Source organism: Peromyscus californicus, unplaced genomic scaffold, assembly GCF_007827085.1.
Source record: "Peromyscus californicus insignis strain IS unplaced genomic scaffold, ASM782708v3 Scaffold_4__1_contigs__length_199733344, whole genome shotgun sequence".
NCBI lineage: Eukaryota > Metazoa > Chordata > Mammalia > Rodentia > Cricetidae > Peromyscus > Peromyscus californicus.
The window spans coordinates 28610385-28628612 of NW_026294562.1; the positions used below are offsets into that span (position 1 = coordinate 28610385).

The 18228-nt window shown below is 35.9% G+C and overlaps 1 protein-coding gene across 1 annotated transcript; it reads left to right on the forward strand.

Moving 5' to 3' along the window:
- The first annotated feature begins 378 nt into the window (after window positions 1–378).
- LOC128125785 (tear acid lipase-like protein) lies at window positions 379–13998 on the forward strand. Its single transcript, XM_052763498.1, has 9 exons — window positions 379–480; window positions 695–812; window positions 1694–1892; window positions 2441–2550; window positions 5234–5370; window positions 10272–10415; window positions 11039–11110; window positions 13194–13265; window positions 13746–13998. Exons 1-9 carry the CDS (start codon window positions 379–381, stop codon window positions 13983–13985), a joined length of 1194 nt encoding a protein of 397 aa, XP_052619458.1. The 3' UTR covers window positions 13986–13998.
- Window positions 13999–18228: the final 4230 nt, after the last annotated feature.

Genomic DNA, 18228 nt, shown 5'->3' on the forward strand with positions numbered 1-18228 from the left:
TCTACAGTCAAATCGTAAACGCCTTTGATTAAGTTATCAGACAGTTCTGAATGAAGAATCCAAATACTAATCTTCATCATTTAGGCCAACTAACAAAGAACTTCCTGTGAAGTTTTTGCAGAGTGGCATAAATTTATTTAAATTTTGGTGAAAAGTGAAGAGATAAATGGGTGGCTATTATGAATAGTTGGGTCACTTACTTTTAATGACATCCATTTTGTCCTTTGATATGTATAAAGTTATTTCTAAGAGTCTTATTAGAAGATACAGCCAACTTTATGGAGTGCAAGGTGTGAGCATAGTTAACATCCAATAATCTGAGTTCACTCTAAGATATTTTCTACATCTTGCTAATAACTATTTCCCAGCAGGCTTAACATGTGGGCGTTACTGAGAACAATGTACCTTGTTCATATGTTTGGAAGTATATTTTGTGTATTCAAGCAAAAACCCAGGAATCCTGAAGCCAATATGAATGTTGTAAGTTATTATCATCATTAATGAACATAGTTTCAATGACTTTGTCTATTATTTTACTCATCATTTCTAAACTGTCATGCTTATTATAATCTGAAGGTTCTGTTTACATAGGAATTGCTACCCTGTTCCATGAGGAATTTATACTCTAAGAACCATAGATATGCCCAGATGAGCAAATTAATGAAAGTCTATGTGTTTTCTCTTTTCCATTTAGAGTGAGATAATCTCCTTCTGGGGTTATGTATATGAAGAGTATGAAGTTGTGACTGAAGATGGTTACATCCTCCCACTTTACAGAATTCCACATGGAAAGAATGAGTCTAGTCATTTAGGTAAGCTCAGAGTGAGAAAGAAAAACAAAACATTGCATTGTATTCAGTTAAATACGTTCTATGCAGAACCTTCCTATTCAATTACTTATAATAAGAACCCTCAGACCTCTATGATGCAGATATCCAAAGCTGAGGGTCTGAATGATACCTGGCTTATGTTGATTGACATGATAGCAAGGATAAACACAAATTACTTCATGGGTTTAACTTTCTGGACAGGGTAGAAGCTCAGAGACCTGATGGGAAAGGCCCAGAATTTTCAAGCACATTGACTCTGTAGAAAGCTTTAGTTCCTGCTGGGAGAATTCATGCTATTCCTGATGTATAGCACCCATGTCATGCATCCATCTAGAATTTCAGACTACAAAGGCCATGTTCAAGTTCAGGGTTTTGTTGTTGTTTGGATTATTTGTTAAATTATCTACACACGAGGCTCTCTATCTCAAACATTTGTATATGTTTATTATATTTTGTTTTTCATAAGTTTGAACTCTACTAGATGGGAATATTACTCACAAATTTTAGAAATTAAAAACTTCCAGTTAGAAAATTCATATTTATTCAAGGGGTATGAAAACAAAAAATGGGAAGCAACAGGTGTGATGATTACTAAAGAATATAGAGATATGTTTATGACTTTAATGTAAGCATAATGGCCCACTAACACTTCTTTTGTGGGTATCAGGATATAATGGTGACCCAAATTCATGTTATTAAACACTTTCCAGAATGGGAATAAGGGGTCAAAGAGATGATCCTGCAGGATGTAAATTGGCTGGAATTACAATACTTGCATATAAAATGTAGCAATGAGTCTCATAATTTTGATGGAGCATAAAAATAATGATAAATAACAAAGATTTTCTCTCTTTGGCTTTTAGTTTCAAAGCCAGTAGTGTATTTGCAGCATGGATGGACTCTATCTGCTTCTATTTGGCTTGTCAATCCTCCCAAGAGCAGCCTGGGCTTCTTTCTGGCTGATGCTGGTTTTGATGTGTGGCTGGGGAACAGCAGAGGAAATATATATGCCAGGAAACATGTGTACCTAGACTCAAATTCTGAAGAATTCTGGGCTTTTAGGTAAAGAATACAAACCTTTATTTTTCCTTAAAACTGGGCTAAACCCTTTTATGTCATCATAAATTTATTATGCTCTAATAAAGGCATTTCATGAAAATATCTTCTTATGGAACAATACTTTAAAAGATTGATGGACAAAATTTGCTTAGAATTTTGTTTGTAGTTTTGACTAGTAATTAAGAGGGAAGTAGATTATATATTACATATATATGTATTTTACATGCAAAAACTCATGAACTAAACATATAGTACAAGTCAGGTCTAGAGCAAACATGCCTTGAAATTTAGTATGTCACTTAGCTGTCTATGACAACTCCTTTCAAAGTACACAAACGTAAGATCCTATCAAGGTTTCTGTGGGCATTGAATGAATGGACCATCTAGACAGCTAACAGTGAGTAAAAGATTGGAGTTTTTTGATTAATGCAATCTCATTATTCAGGTTTCTCTTTAGAGAAACTTCTCTAGTTCATGTTTTAATATATAAAGTGTAAGTTTTAATTATTAATAGACAATTAACTCATCTATGTTCTTTTTGTGTCATGCAGTTATGATGAACTCATAAAATATGATCTTCCTGCCACCATTGACTTCATTGTGAACAAAACAGGACAGAAGCAAATTTACTATGTTGGCCATTCTCAGGGCGCCCTTCTTGGTATGTGGGGAGACGGAGATCTGATCATTTGTTATTTTTATCATAAAAGCTCACAAAAAAATCTTCTGAAAATATATTTATATTTTGGAAATGACATTATCTCAGTATTTAGAGATACTTAGACTAGCCAATGACCCTGTTATTAAATGGTTTTGGGTAATAAACATCCAAGCTTCTTGTTGGTGTTTAGTAGAGGGGTTTGGTGTATAGCCCAGGATAACTTTAACCTCACAATCCTGCCTTAGCTGCCTTAATGAGTGATGACATTACAGGTTTGAGCCACAGGATCTGGCTAAGTTTTTCAAATTAACAACAGGCACAATTAATATATTTGCTTATCTACTTTTTAAACACCATCATTCCAAACATGTAACACACTTAAATAATCTGTTTGTGTCACATATATTTGGGATTCCCTGCAACTGGAGTTTCTAAGACTAAGTATGCATATTTGTTTCAATGTCCTTATACTGATATTTTAATAGGAAAATGATATGTAGGCACTGTTTGGGATTTTTTTAAAAAAAATTTGAACTCTTTGAGCAAAGTCTGAGGACCCAGTGTGCTTCCACAAAGCTTCAATCTCCTTATATTTTTTCTGGACAGGTCTGAGGCATGTCAATTTTATACTAAAAATCCTATAAATAATAAATGCTTCCAAACCTGACTACCTAGGAAAACATTGCTGATTAAATTGCATATCATTTGTTTAAACATGTGGTGTCATTACTATTTGAAAGATAATTTGCTGTCTGTTACTTACAATATATAGTGTACACTAAAGAAATCTGATTTTTCCAAAGTTCAGAAATTAATGAGGCAGGCTATGTCAAGAACAACATAAATCCTCATACATTTAGGGTCATATTTTTTCTTGTGGGGCCATCTTCCTAAGAGACTCATTGCAGGATGCTTAGTTTTATTCAAGTATCTACCAATTTGATCAGCTCATTCCCCTTTGGAATTATGCCCAGCAAAAAATATCTGTGCAAATCACAAATGTTGCTGGAGCTCAAAAGCATCCTTAATGAAACAAACACCATGAAAGATGGAATGGCAATCACAGAAGTTTTATTTGATAGACTTGTAGATAGTAAGTAGGAAAGCAGAGAGATGTGGGGCTGCCAATCTGTGGCCACAACAGAATGAATTTCTAGAGATCAGGATAGATTTAGGAGCCCCAAATATGGTTGATTTCTTTAAAATCGTGAGACTTTTGTATCAATAGTCATTAAATATGATTATATACATCATACACACACACACACACACACACACACACACACACACATACATATCAGGACATTGGAGTAAGGAGCACACAGAAAGCCATAGAGATTGTCAGGTGGCATGGAAGGGACATCTCCACTCTCACGGAAGACTGTAGACCAAAAATATTAAGCTTAACCCAAACTTACAGGCACACTTTTGGAACAAAGATTACTCAAAGAACACAAGCAATTGTAAAAAGTGTGATGATTGTGTGAAGACCCTTAATATATGCTAACCACTGTCAGGGTGACCAGAAGAGAAAAGAAATGTTAAAAAAGAGTGCACTGGCTACACAACACTTAGGAAACAGGATTCCAACAGTATAAGTGTGCTGGTTCATTTTTATCAACTTAATGCAAACCTTGACATATCCCAGAAGAGGGAACTTAATTAAGGTACTTCTCTGATGAGATTAATCTTCAGACATGTCTGTTGTTCTTTTTCTTGATAGGTAATTGATGTAGAAGGGCTCATCCCACTATAGGAAGTGGCGTTCCTTGGCAGTTGAGCCTGGGCTGTATGAGCAAGCCAAAGGAAGTAAGCCAGTAGGCAGCATCCCTCTGATATCTGCTTCAGTTCCTGCTTCCAGATCCCTGCCTTGAACACCTTCCCTAGCTTTTCTTGACAATGGTCCCAAATCTCCAAAAATGATAAACTCTTTCCTCTCCAAGTTAATGTTGTATCACAAAAACACAAAGCAAACTAGGACAGGAACAGAGCTTTATTAGTAAGTTCAGGAAAGGTTCATTTATCTAACTGTTGTTTATTAAAAATTCAGTAGGAGCTGGGTGATGGCGGCGCATGCCTTTAAGTCCAGCACTCAGGAGACAGAGGCAGGCAGATCTGTGAGTTTGAGGCCAGCCTGGTCTACAGAGTGAGTTCCAGGAACAGGCTCCAAAGCTACACAGAGAAACCCTGTTTCGAAAACAAAACAAAACAAGATGTACTAGGAGTCACCCAATGTCAAGCTCAGCACCTCAAACCATTCATTCAAAGAAATTGATGCAAGTAAAAGAAAGAAATTCAGTGGTGCACGTGCAGGTGTTTTAGAGGGGGATTACCAGAGATAGCCTTGAAATATATGAGAAAGAACACACACTTAATCACAGTGGTGAACTAGCCAAATGACATAAGGAGTTTAAATCAAGGTATTACAGTGATGGCTCAGTGGTTAAGAACACAACCACTAACTCATCCAGAGGATCTAGGTTCAGTTCTCAGTACCCACAATACATCACACAACTGTTTGTAACTCCCATGACAGGCGATCCTCCATTATATTCTGGCCTCCTCAGGCACCAAGCACATACCTGGTACACAGACCTACACACAGGTGAAACATCCAAACACATAAAAATAAAATAAACAGATAGAACACTAGTAAATTAATTTCAATCTTATTTTCTTTCAGCCTTTGGGGCATTTTCAACAAATACACAACTGGCTCGGAAGATCAAAATCAATTTTTTACTGGGTCCAGTTGCAACTCTTAAATATTCAAAAGGGGTCATCCGCTCGATTGCATTCTTGGAAAGAACTACGACCAAGGTTTGTAATACTACTAGCATGGTGCCAGAAACAGCAACACACTTAGAGTTTTCAAAACAAAGGAGTGCTGATTTCACTGCTGTTTCCCTCATGGCCACAGTACAACTCCCCCAGAACTCCAGCGGGGTCTTACAGGGCTTTGTCTTCTCATATTACAGTTAATAGGGTTTTCTTTTCTTCATTTTATCCATTTACTTTTCCTATCTCCTGATATTTTTATCATCATACTTAATTTTGTGCAAATATGCCACCTGTATTTCTTTTTAATTTTTTTCAATTTTGTTTATTTTATTTTATGTGTATGAGTGTTTTGCCTGTGTGTGTATATGTACAGGACATGTGTGTCTGGTGCCTGAGGGGAAGGTCAGAAAAATACATCAGAGACCCTTGAACTGGAGTTACTGATGTTTATCTGTCACAACATGGGTACTGAAAACTGAACCATATCTTCTTCAAGAACAGAAAGTGCTCTTAATTGCCCGCTGAGGCATCTCTCCAGTCCCTGCATTCATTTTAAAGGGTTGTTTTTTGGTTTTTGGTTTTTTTAGTGATGCCTCAAGTATTTTCCTTTAACATGTTTCCCGTTTTCATATGTAGCTGCCCACTCCTGCCAAAATGTTATGAAATGTATGACATCTAGATTTCTGAGACCTACCAGTTGCTGTTGATTTTCCTGAAATATGAGTCAGGGTAAAGATGGCCTCCTAAAACAGCTGTGAACATTTCCCTTAAATTCATTTTTAGGGAAGGAATCATATAGCCAATGCTTTCATATTTGATAAATTTCAGTATAAATTATCTGGTCTTGTCATTTTTGGAAAATGTAAATTACAAATTCAACTTAACTAGATGTGGATATTTAGATGTTTTATCTGCTGCTGCATGAAATTAAGAAATTTGTTTTCAAACAATAATGTCATAATGACATTATTGCTATGAAATTATTCCCCTAAGATCCTATAAGAGATACAAAGCACGATCATAAGCTATGGCTTACCTCTGCCATTTTAGTTTTCAAGAGGGTATGGCCTGAAATTGTTGTGTGTTCAAGGGTAGCTTGGGTGTAGGGAGTTTAGCTTTGTTTTGTTTTGGATTTTATTTTTATTTTTAATTGTGTGTGTGTGTGTGTGTGTGTGTGTGTGTGTGTGTGTGTGTGTGTGTGTGTGTGTATGTATATACAGCACATGTGTGCCTGCTCTCTGGAGAGGTCAGAAAAATACCTCTCTGGAGAGGTCAGAGACCCTTGAACTGGAGTTAACTATGGTTATCTGCAGATATTGTAGTACCTGTGGAGGTCAGAGGAGGGTGTCAGAGCCTCTGAAGCTGGAGAGATAAGCCATATGTAAGCAGCCTGATGTGGGTGCTGGTAGTCTAACTCAAGTCCTCTGCAAGAGCAGTCTGTACACTTCTTTCCACCCTTAGGTTCATCGTGCAGTTTTGATGTTACACTTTCAAGTATAATTTGAGTTTAAATTACTTTGTCTTCTGCTTGATATCTTACTTGGTCTGTTGGCAATTCAAGTGCTTGGAGATTTTGATGTATGTCTGGTGTTGATTTCTACTTCAATTTCATTTTGTTCAAAAATATGATTTTCATGTCTAGATCCTTTTACATTCTCTGAGAATTGTTTTACAGCTCCGAATGCCCACCTGTGTAAACACTTTTTATGCATTTAAAATGACGTGCATTGACAGTGCATTCTGCTGACCCTGGTTTGCTTTAGAGACCTGTGCTATGTTGCTCACAATAGCTATCATCTGGTCTTCATCGACAGCAACTTCTATCTTCTATTGATTACTGAGAGAAGAGAATTGAATGTGTGGCATGTCACTGGATCTTTAAGTTCTCTCCTGGCAGTTATCAAATTTTGCTTGACAAACTGTTAAACTTTTTTGTGTGAATAAACACTTAGGATTTGAAACTTTTGGGATTTTTTTTTTTTGAGACAGGGTTTCTCTGTGTATCTTTGCGCCTTTATATGCTCTTAATGAAGTGATCCTGTTACAATATAATCCAATTAACCTCTGAAGACTCTGCTATGTGATCTCCATTGCATAAAATATTTAACGCAGCTCTAATCTCTTTGAATTGCAACTTTTCCTTCATCAAATTAACCTAAGTGGGCTAAACGTAAAAATTAGTTTTATTTAAAAAAGCACGGTTAGACCTTTCTTAAATATAAACTTATTTAACCATGTTTGATTATTGCATTTAGAATATTTGCATTTAAATTACCATTAATTGTATTTTAAAAATTACTATTTATATTTGAACAATCTGTTTTGTGTTCTAATTTCTTCTGTTTTGTGTTCTAATTTCTTCTATCTTTGTAGTGCATATTATAATTTCATTTTTATCTGCTTTATGGCTTGTTGTGACCAAGTACTATTTAATTTTGTTTTGTTTTAGGAAGCTATTAAAATTTGACAGCAAAATCCAACCTATATCATGTTTTCTGTGCAAATAATAATTACTATATAATTGTATTATTTAAAATCTGTCTTAAATTAGTAAACTCGCATTTCTCCTTTATTAAAACTTGTGTTACCGTGTCTTTTTACATTAACATATATTTCCAAGTTCATTATTTTCCTTTAAATAAACTTTAGATTTTAAGGTACATTAAACTATGAAAAAATCTATGAATTTTTGTATATTGCTTTTTATTTTACTGTAGTGATTTTGCTTTCCACCCATGTCCATTTTCCTACAGATAAGAGAAATGCATTTGACCTTCATTGCATTGCAATGAATTACCTTGCCTCACTTATATCCAAATAGTCTTTTTCTATCTGTGTATGTCGACAGTATTCTTATTATTGATAGAAATCAGGATTTAGTGGGTTTGAAATACTGGTGGATTAAAGAAGTTGCTCCATTTCTTTTTCTTTTTCCTGTGCTGCTGTTTCTCAGGAGAATTCAGCCCCCACTGTCATGCATTTCCTATGTCTAGATGTCTGTTTTTTATAGTCACCTATATTTTCTCATTTATGTTTAGCAATCTGATTATTATGTGCCTTGGTGTGACTGGTTCATGTTTATTAGGCTTGAGTCCATGTACCTTAGTGTTCCTTTGGGAAGACAGATTGGTTACATAAGGTTTCAAGAGTTACTTACCTGGGGATGGAGGCCCCTGCAGAGCCAGCACTTGGTCCATCTGGGCTGCATGCGACAGTAACACCATCTGAGGCTACAAGTAAAATGGCCTCTAAAAGCTTTTCTCTAATTATTTCTTAAAGTGTACTTTGTAGGTCTAACTTTTCAGCCTCCTCTACAGGGACAGCAACATATAGTACTTACTTAGTTCTATTTACATAAGAATATAGGAGCTGGAGAGAGGGCTCTTTGTTTAAGAGGATAACCATCTTCCAGAGGATTCTTGCTTGATTCCCAGAACCCACATGAGGTAGCTCACAGCCGCCTGCAACTCCAGCTCCAAGGTCATGCCTCACCTCTGGCTTCTATGGCAAGTACTCAAGTGCACATACCCACACCTACATAAACATAATTTCTTTCTTATTTTAAAATGTTTGACATTTGTAAATACATTTTTACAATACTTATAAATTTTGCAAGGCAATATTTGTAAATAAAATACATTTTATTTTATTCTGTAAGTACTATATGTGAGCCATTTTAGTACTCTTCACTTATCAATTTATTGTCTTTATAGCCATTCACTTATCTGGAAGTATTTAGTATTTATTGTAGGCCATGTATGCTAGTAGAAAATTCTATTATTTATTGCATATCTTGGGAGTTTTGTTACCGCTTTGTTTCCTAAGTGTGACTTTACTGCTTATGGAAGTCCTGGTGAACCATGTTTTATTTTAGAAAGTTTAATATATCCTTTCACTGTCTGTGGACCTCTGTGGTTTCTGATGACAAGTCGCCTCTTAATCACATTGAACACTCTTTGTGTGTGAATAGTTCCTTCATTTAACTGGGATTCTTTGCTTTGGACAACTTGATCACAGCATTCTTGGTGTAGTGTGTGTTTGACTGTAGGATATCTAAGTATAGTGTGGGTTTGATTGTAGAGTGTCTTAGTGTGACATGGGTTTGAGTGTAGCATGTCTTGGTGTAGAGTGGGTTTGACTGTAGCATGTCTTGGTACAGTGTGGTTTGAGTATAGTATCTTGGTGTAGTGTGGGTTTGACTGTAACATGTCTTGGTATAGTGTGGGTTTGAGTGTAGCATGTCTTGGTATGAGTTATACTGTACTGTGTCTTGGTGTGGGATTGGTTGTAGCATGTCTTGGTGTTGAGTCTACAGTAATGTGTCTTGCTGTAGCTTTGGCTGCAGCATGTCTTGGTATGGCTTTTAATGTAATGTAGTAATGTATCTTGGTGAGTCTGAAAAGACTATACTTACAGCTTGCTCACTTTTTTGTACACAGGGGTGTTGATGGTTGACATCAAATTTGAAAATTTTTCAGCTATCTTTTCTTCAAATGTCCTACCACACACCTTTTCATTCACCTCATCTACTTTCTAATCTTATGTGTGCTAACATGTTAAACGCTGTCTCATTATTCTCTGAGAGTAATAGAACTTTCCTTATTAGAAAGCTACAAATGTGTCAAATAATGACAAATCCTATAAACTGGACTGGTTCAACCCTAACAGACAGGTCAGACTGAGAAATCCTTGATATTTGGTACTTCAGAGGGTTTGTTCTGACAAAATTGATCAGAATTGTTTTAAGTGCCTACTGGTTTTGGTGGAAACTTTTCTTAAATTTGTGTAGAATTATGCTGTAGTGAACTAAATCATCTAAATGTCCATCAGCATCTTAAAATGCTGCTTGGTGATTAGCATACATTCCTTCTATCCTCATTTTTTATTGAATAAAATTCACTCTCCATGTGATAGCTGATGTTTGCACATGTCATTTGCAGATCATCTTCGGTGAAAAAGGCATATTTTTCAGTTCAGATGCTGAGTATTTTGCGCAATTTTTCTGTCAGCGTGAGAAAATTGCAACAGTTTGTAATAATTTACTTACTTTGTTACTTGGATATCATCCCCAAAATTTAAATGAGGTATGCATGAATTTTGCTTTTCAATCAATATTTTGTGTGACTGCCTGCCATCTTCTAATTTTCTTTTACTGCTGCCATCTTCTTGATAGGTGAACATTAAAATTGAGAACTATTTATTTACATAGTATAGAATATATTTTAATTTTTTCTCTTTTTATTGAAAATAGATTTTATTATAATATATTCTGATTATGATTTCCTCTTTCTCAACTCCTCCCAGGTCCAACAGTGAGTCCACAGCCACCCAAACCCACACCCTTAAAAATAGAATATTTTAAACTGTATAATATGTAATTAATGTGATAAAGTGTGACACAATTTACATATGATTTATAAAGTTACAAATAGGACTATGTCAAAAGTTCTATCTATTTCATTTATGAACAAAACTGAATATCATGCCCAAATAATATTTTTATTCAAACTTCCTCTTTTTAAATAATCATTCATCATTCAATTTAAGACTTATTTCCAGAGAAATACTATCACATGAAACATGAAAATGTTTGCATTTTAAGTTAATTCAGGCAAGATTTGATTCATAGAAGTAGCACAGTTTTAGAACACTATTTTAAATTTTCATGTTCTTAGAAAGACACTAATTATGTCTTCCTGTCTCCTAGAGTCGTATTGATGTGTATGCAGGACATGCTCCTGCAGGAACTTCAGTTCAAACCCTGCTTCATTACACTCAGGTAAAATTTGTCCATGCTTTCTTCCTTTTCCTGTTTAAAGTTTCCTCTGATAACACTCGACAATTCTGTTTGCTTTAGTAATCAATATATTGCATTTGTTTTCAAATAATAATAAAATAAAATTTTAATATTTTAAGTTGTAACATTTCTATAAAAATTAGAAATTCAGTATAAATATATTTCATGTAAAATGAACACCAATTTTGTCAGGCTTCAGGGGCTGGTGGGAGATAAGAACGTCAGGTGCCCACAGGAACAGACGTCAAACTGAAAAGTTTTCCTCCAAGTTAGTAATAAAATGTCTCCTGTTAGGCAACAAAGACATTCAAATGGATCCCTATAATGCATGCCCACTAATTATTTTTTTTTCATTTTGAAATATTTTAATTTTTAATTTTATGAGGAAGAGGTATTTTGGGGGTTTGCTTATACTCACTGGAATGAATTTTTTGGTTCCACTGACATAAAATTTTTAGAGTAACATGTCACATTCTGATAGCTGGCTCATTCACTAACATTTGACTGAGGAAATCTGTTTATCATCTCTCTATATCTCAGAATTTGAACTTTGTGAAGAAAATCTATGTGTTCATGTTTGAATATTGGACTGCTATGAAAACCTTATTCTTTATTATTATATATTTTTTACAAATCCAAAACAATTTGTTTATCAACACAAATCTGTGATTTTTTTTGGCAAAAGTGTTGGGAGTCATTGGAAATATTTTATACAAATTAAATTATACATAAATGATGAGTATTTTAATTTTATACCAATTTTGAGTGCAAATATCATTTTAAAGTATTTATTGATGTAAACTAAATATTATGAAAACAAAAGTTTTTATATAGCCAGGAAATTAATATTACATGTGTTTTAATTTGGGTTCAAATAATTTTAGACATTTGGTTATTTTCATAGAGCTATGTGTTCACGCATATATGTGTGTTTATAGCTGTGTGTCTGCTGGTACATGTGAGTATGCAAGTCCTTTTCACATGGGTATACCTGCATTTTTAGCTAGAGGAAAACCTTGTGTTTTGTTTTTAAGACATTGATCACCTTTTATCTGAGACACTGTGTTACAAGACATTTGATTACACTGTGTAAAGATATGTCACTGTGATTGGTTTAATAAAAAGCTAAATGGCCAATAACTAGGCAGGAGATATAGGCAGAACTTCTGGACAGAGAGCTCTGGGAAGAAGAAAGAGGAATTCACCAGCTAGATGCAGAGAAAATAGGACATGCAGGCGGAGAAGTAAAAGCCATGAGCCATATTGCAGAATGTTGATTAATAGAAATGGGTTAGTTTAAGTTATAAAAGCTAGTAAGAAACAATCCTAAGCTAAGGCTGAGCTTGATAATAAGAAATCTCTGTGTTGTTATTTGGGAGCTGGTTGGTGGTACAGAGAAAGATGTACTACAATACTGTCTCTCATTTGTACAGAACTTGCCTAGTAACTCAGTATGATTGGCCAAAGGAACCCAGTGTTCTATCTATTACAAATGCACACCATTATGCCCTACTTTACAAACTTGGGATTGAGGGCTAAATTTAGACCCTGGTGTTTGCAAGACAAGTATTTTACTGATTGAGATATCTCCCCATCCCTAAATAGTTTCTTATTAATAATTATTTACCAGTTGAATTGTACTTTATCTCACTAAAAGTAAATTTAATGAAATTTCATATTATAATGAATTTACTATTAAAAAGTAACTCAAAAATAGTCTTCCCTTTTCAAATTATAATAACTAGATTTTTTTCAGGGTTATACTACATATAACATTGAGCTAAAACAACCTAGGTATTATTAAAACATATATTAAATACACTTTATTCACTAGTTTTTCTCAATCTTTTTTTTCTGTATTTGTCTGATATGAAATATCTGCATATATGCTTTAGTCTCCATCAATCCAGGATCACATGGTGTGGCTATAGAGTTCTACTGTACATTTATATGGCCCCATTGAATCTGAATCAGTGGTCATACAGAAAAAGGAATTAATAAATCTCCACCATCCCCAGTTCTTTTTCTTTTGAAAGGCTTTGTAATGGTCTGTTTTATCATTCAGGGAATGAGAACAGGCATATTCCAAGCTTATGACTGGGGAAGTCTGTTTCTGAATATGCTGCACTATGGTCAGGTGAGATTCCTTTTACAACGCGTAATCATGCCTCCCTTTGGAAAGTGTATGAAAGAATTAGATAAATGGGGTAGGTTTACACTTCCCAGGACCTTGGTAGAGATAGACAATAGAATGGCTTCAAAATTAGGAAACACTTCTTTATATAATATTAATGAAATATTATACAGTGACTATTTCCAAATATCTTGTCATTTGAACTTCACAAGTTTTTTTGAAATATTAGTCATTACTGATACCATAATTTTACATGTAAAGAACCTAAGATTCAGAAAACTTCTGTTTTGAAAATCATTCAGTGTTTTATGCTTTAAGGCTTCATCATTGACTTATTCCTATCTGACAAGGCTGAGATTTCACAACTTACTCTATAGTCATAAATTAATAATTACCACTTTCATTTAATAAAAAAGAATCAACTTACTATCCACAAAGTGATATGGCATTAATTTGAACTTTACTATTCTTTACTTCCTTTAGCCTACACCCCCACAATATAAGATAAGGGACATGAAGGTTCCAACTGCCATGTGGAGTGGTGGAGAAGATTTTCTGGCTGATCCAATAGATGTTAGACAATTAGTAGCCAATATCTCCAATCTCATTTATCATAAGAAGATTCCTGAGTATAATCACATGGATTTTGTGATAGGTTTAGATGCTCCCAACAAAGTTTTCAACGAAATTGTTGCATTCATCAATGAAGATCAATCAAGTTGAAGTTTATTTAGCTCTCTATGTATTTTTCTACTTCTTTTGAGGGTCTGTTGATTTTCACAATGTGAAAGATTCCTGATTTTCTCTTTAATCAGCTTTAATTTGTATATCATTAAATCACTTTGCTAAATTATGTGCATTTGTCCTGAAAATAAGAGCACTAATAAAATGCTTATTTCATCTTATGAAAGCTTTCTGTTTCATGGATGCTTTTACATCACTAAGAAGAGGATTTTTTTGTTTATTTCAAAATAGTATTTATTTAATTCTATGTCTCTCTGTGTGCCTGAGTATATGTGTATGTACCACCAGAGACGAGGAGCCCACAGAGGTCAGAAGAGACATGAATCCCTTGGAACAGGAGTCATGGATGTTTGTGAGCCACCATGTAGTTGCCAGGAACTGAATATGTACAAGATGTGTGTATGCTATGTTTTTATGAATAAGATGCAATAAATTATGAAATAATAGCAGGAACTTACATGTGGAATTTCATAAGATTTTCTTAAATTCTTCATAGAAAATAGAACAACTTTTATAATCAAAAGACAATCTATAGAGTAGTAAGAAAACTCTGACAGCTATTCATGTGACAAGGGATTAATATCCAATACACATCAAGATTTCAAAATTAAGCACAAAAGAAGGTAACAACTCGGTCAATATGTAAGAAATGTACTGAACATGTAATTTTTAAATGAACAAATAAATGATCATTGCTTACATGGAAACTATTCATGTCCTTCACTATGAGATAAATGAAAATCAGAACTTCAATCAAGATTCCATCTTATCCCTTTTGAACGGCTATTATTAAGAATAAAAAGAAGCCGGGCGGTGGTGGCGCACGCCTTTAATCCCAGCACTCGAAAGGCAGAGGCAGGCGGATCTCTGTGAGTTCGAGGCCAGCCTGGGCTACCAAGCGAGTTCCAGGAAAGGCGCAAAGCTACACAGAGAAACCCTGTCTTGAAAAACCAAAAAAAAAAAAAAAAAAAAAAAAAAGAATAAAAAGAAAACAAATAAAAATAAAGGTAAGGCTGCATTATACACTGTTTATGGAAATACAAATTAACCCAACCACTATTGAAATGAGTATGGAAGCCCCTCTAAAAATAAAATCAGAACTATCAGATTACATAGTCATTTTCACTTCTAAGGATGTATTGGAAAGGATTAAATAAAATGGAGAAATCTGAATACCCATATTTGTCATGCCACTATTCAGAACTGTCATGAAATAGAATCAGCCTCAGTACCAAATTAATCAACAAAATGTCTTGATTGTGCATGTGTGCATATGTGTTTGTATGTACATACACATAAATAAATGCCATCTCATTCAATCACAAAGAATAAAATTACATCATTAACAAGAACATGGATGGAACTGAAGATCATCATGTTCAATGAATGATCCATATTAAGAGAGACAAACTTTCATATGGTTTTTGTCTAATTTAGAAAAAGTAAAAGCACATGTTGGTAAAATTGGTGATGGAGAAGAGTGTAATACAAAAGGACCAGGGAGATAAAGGAGGATCAAAAGAAGATGAACATTATCAAAACATGTTATATCCTTCTATAAAAATGTAAATATGTCATTGTTTTTCACTGCTGAGTAGTATTCCATTGTGTATATGTACCACATTTTATTTATCCATTCTTCAGTTGAAGGGCATCTAGGTTGTTTCCAGGTTCTGGCTATTACAAACAATGCTGATATGAACATAGCTGAGCAAGTGCCCTTGCGGTATGATTGAGCATTTCTTGGGTATATGCCCAAGAGTGGTATAGCTGGGTCTTGGGGGAGATTGATTCCCAATTTTCTGAGATAGCACCATATTGATTTCCAAAGTGGTTGTACAAGTTTGCATTCCCACCAGCAGTGGAGGAGAGTTCCCCTAGCTCACATCCTCTCCACATCCATATGTGAAGAAGCATAAGCTGTCTTCAGTGTTTTTGATCTTAGCCATTCTGACAGGTGTGAGGTGGTATCTCAGAGTCGTTTTGATCTGATGATTAGGGATGTTGAGCAATTCCTTAAATGTCTTTCAGCCATTTGAGCTTCCTCTGTTGAGAATTCTCTATTTAGTTCTATAGCCCATTTCTTAATTGGACTGTTGGGCATTTTGATGTCTACTTTCTTGAGTTTTTTTTATATGTTCTGGATATCAGCCCTCTGTCAGATGTGGGGTTGGTGAAGACCTTTTCCCATTCTGTAGGCTGTCGCTTTGCCTTGTTAACCATATCCTTTGGGTTTGCAGGCATATGGATGGATCTAGACAAAATCATCCTGAGTGAGGTAACCCAGACTCAGAAAGACAAACATGGTAAGTACTCACTCATAGGAGGATACTAGATGTAAAACAAAGATGACTAGACTGCTACTCACAACTCCAGGGAGGCTACTTAGAAAACAGGACCCCAAGAAAGACACGGGGATTGCCCAATGACAGAGAAATGGATGAGATCTACATGAACAACCTGGACGTGAGTGGGGGTAATGAAGGGCAAGGGTCAAGAGAAAGAGAGTTTAGGGGAGCGGGAGATCCCAGCTGGACCAAGAACAGAGAGGAAGAACAAGAAATAAGAGACCGTGATAAATGAAGACCACATGAGAATAGGAATAAGCAAAGTGCTAGAGAGGTCCACAGAAATCCACAAGATACCTCCACAATAGACTACTGGCAATGGGTGAGAGAAAGCCCAAACTGACCTACTCTGGTGATAGGATGGCCAAACACCCTAGCTGTCATGCTAGAAATCTCATCCAATGACTGAGGGAACCGGATGCAGAGATCCATGGCCAGGCCCCAGGTGGAGCTCCAGGAGTCCAATTGGCGAGAAACAGGAGGGATTGTATGAGCGAGAATTGTTGAGACCAAGATTGGAAAAAGCACAGGGACAAATAGCCAAACAAATGGAAACACATGAACTATGAACCAATAAATAGCTGAGGAGCCCCCAACTGGATCAGGCCCTCTGGATAAGTGAGACAGTTGATTAGCTTGAACTGTTTGGGAGGCTCCCAGGCAGTGGGATAGGGACCTGTCCTCAGTGCATGAGCTGGTTGTTTGGAACCTGGGGCTTATGCAGGGACACTTAGCTCAGCCTGGGAGGAGGGGACTGGACCTGCCTGAACTGAATCTACCAGGTTGAACTCAATCCCCAGGGGAGTCTTTGCCCTGGAGAAGATGGGAATGGGGGGGGGATTGGGGCGGAAGGCGGGAGGTGGGGGGGTGTCGGGAGGGGGGAGGACAGGGGAATCCGTGGCTGATATGTAAAATTAAATTTAAAAAATGTAAATATGAATTTTTAATTAAAAATTGTTTATTCTAAAATTTTTAAATGACAAATTAGAAAAGAAATAAATATCAATTGGCCTTTACATTTTAGCCTTATAAATTTTTATTCTACAATGACAATGTATAATGGCTGCTGAATCCTTAAACAGTTGAATTCCTTAGTCTCGAAGGAAGACTTGGGTGCTCTTGAGCGCCCCCCTGAGGTGGCCTTGGAGTTGGTGCAAAAATGGTTGAAAATCAAGAGCCATCACAGCTCCCCAAATGGGAAGGCAACTCCAGGTTTGTGACACACATCTCTAATGATTGAAACCCTTAGACAGTAGGTGAGTGCAAAAGAGAAAGAAGTTAATGAGCTGCCGTGGGAAGGGGAGCTCCTGAGAGCTGGGCAAAGGTGCTGTCATTCAGCTCAGCCATCACCACAACTGCCCATCCGGAGGTATCCCAAGGGCAGATTGTCCATCTTTGCCTTTTTGTTTGCTTGTCTCCATGACTTCTCTAGGAAACAGGAAGTCTTTAGCTGCAGCCCTCATGTGGTTGTCCCCACACAGCAATGTGTCCACTCAATAGCATGGACTGGGGTCCCATCCTGGCTTCTGTGTGGGAAGCAGATACTGCAGAGAGACCAGAGGTTGAGTCCTGCTGAGACCCAGAAAAGAAGATTGCACCAAAATCGAAACACACAAATACCAAACCAAGATTTCTAGAAACAAGGTGAATAGGGACTTTGCCAAAAAGATCTTAACTTCCCTGTCAAAATCAATCACTCAGAAGTTATTCAACTGAGATTTCTTTCACAGGCATTAAAAATATCTCTGGATTCTCTCAAGACAAAAATGGAAGCAGAGGCACAAACCCAAACAAATCAAGGTCAAGACTAAGGGAATAGCAGAAAAAATTCCAAATCATAAAATTGGAATCATTGAAGAGTCTCCACTGATAAT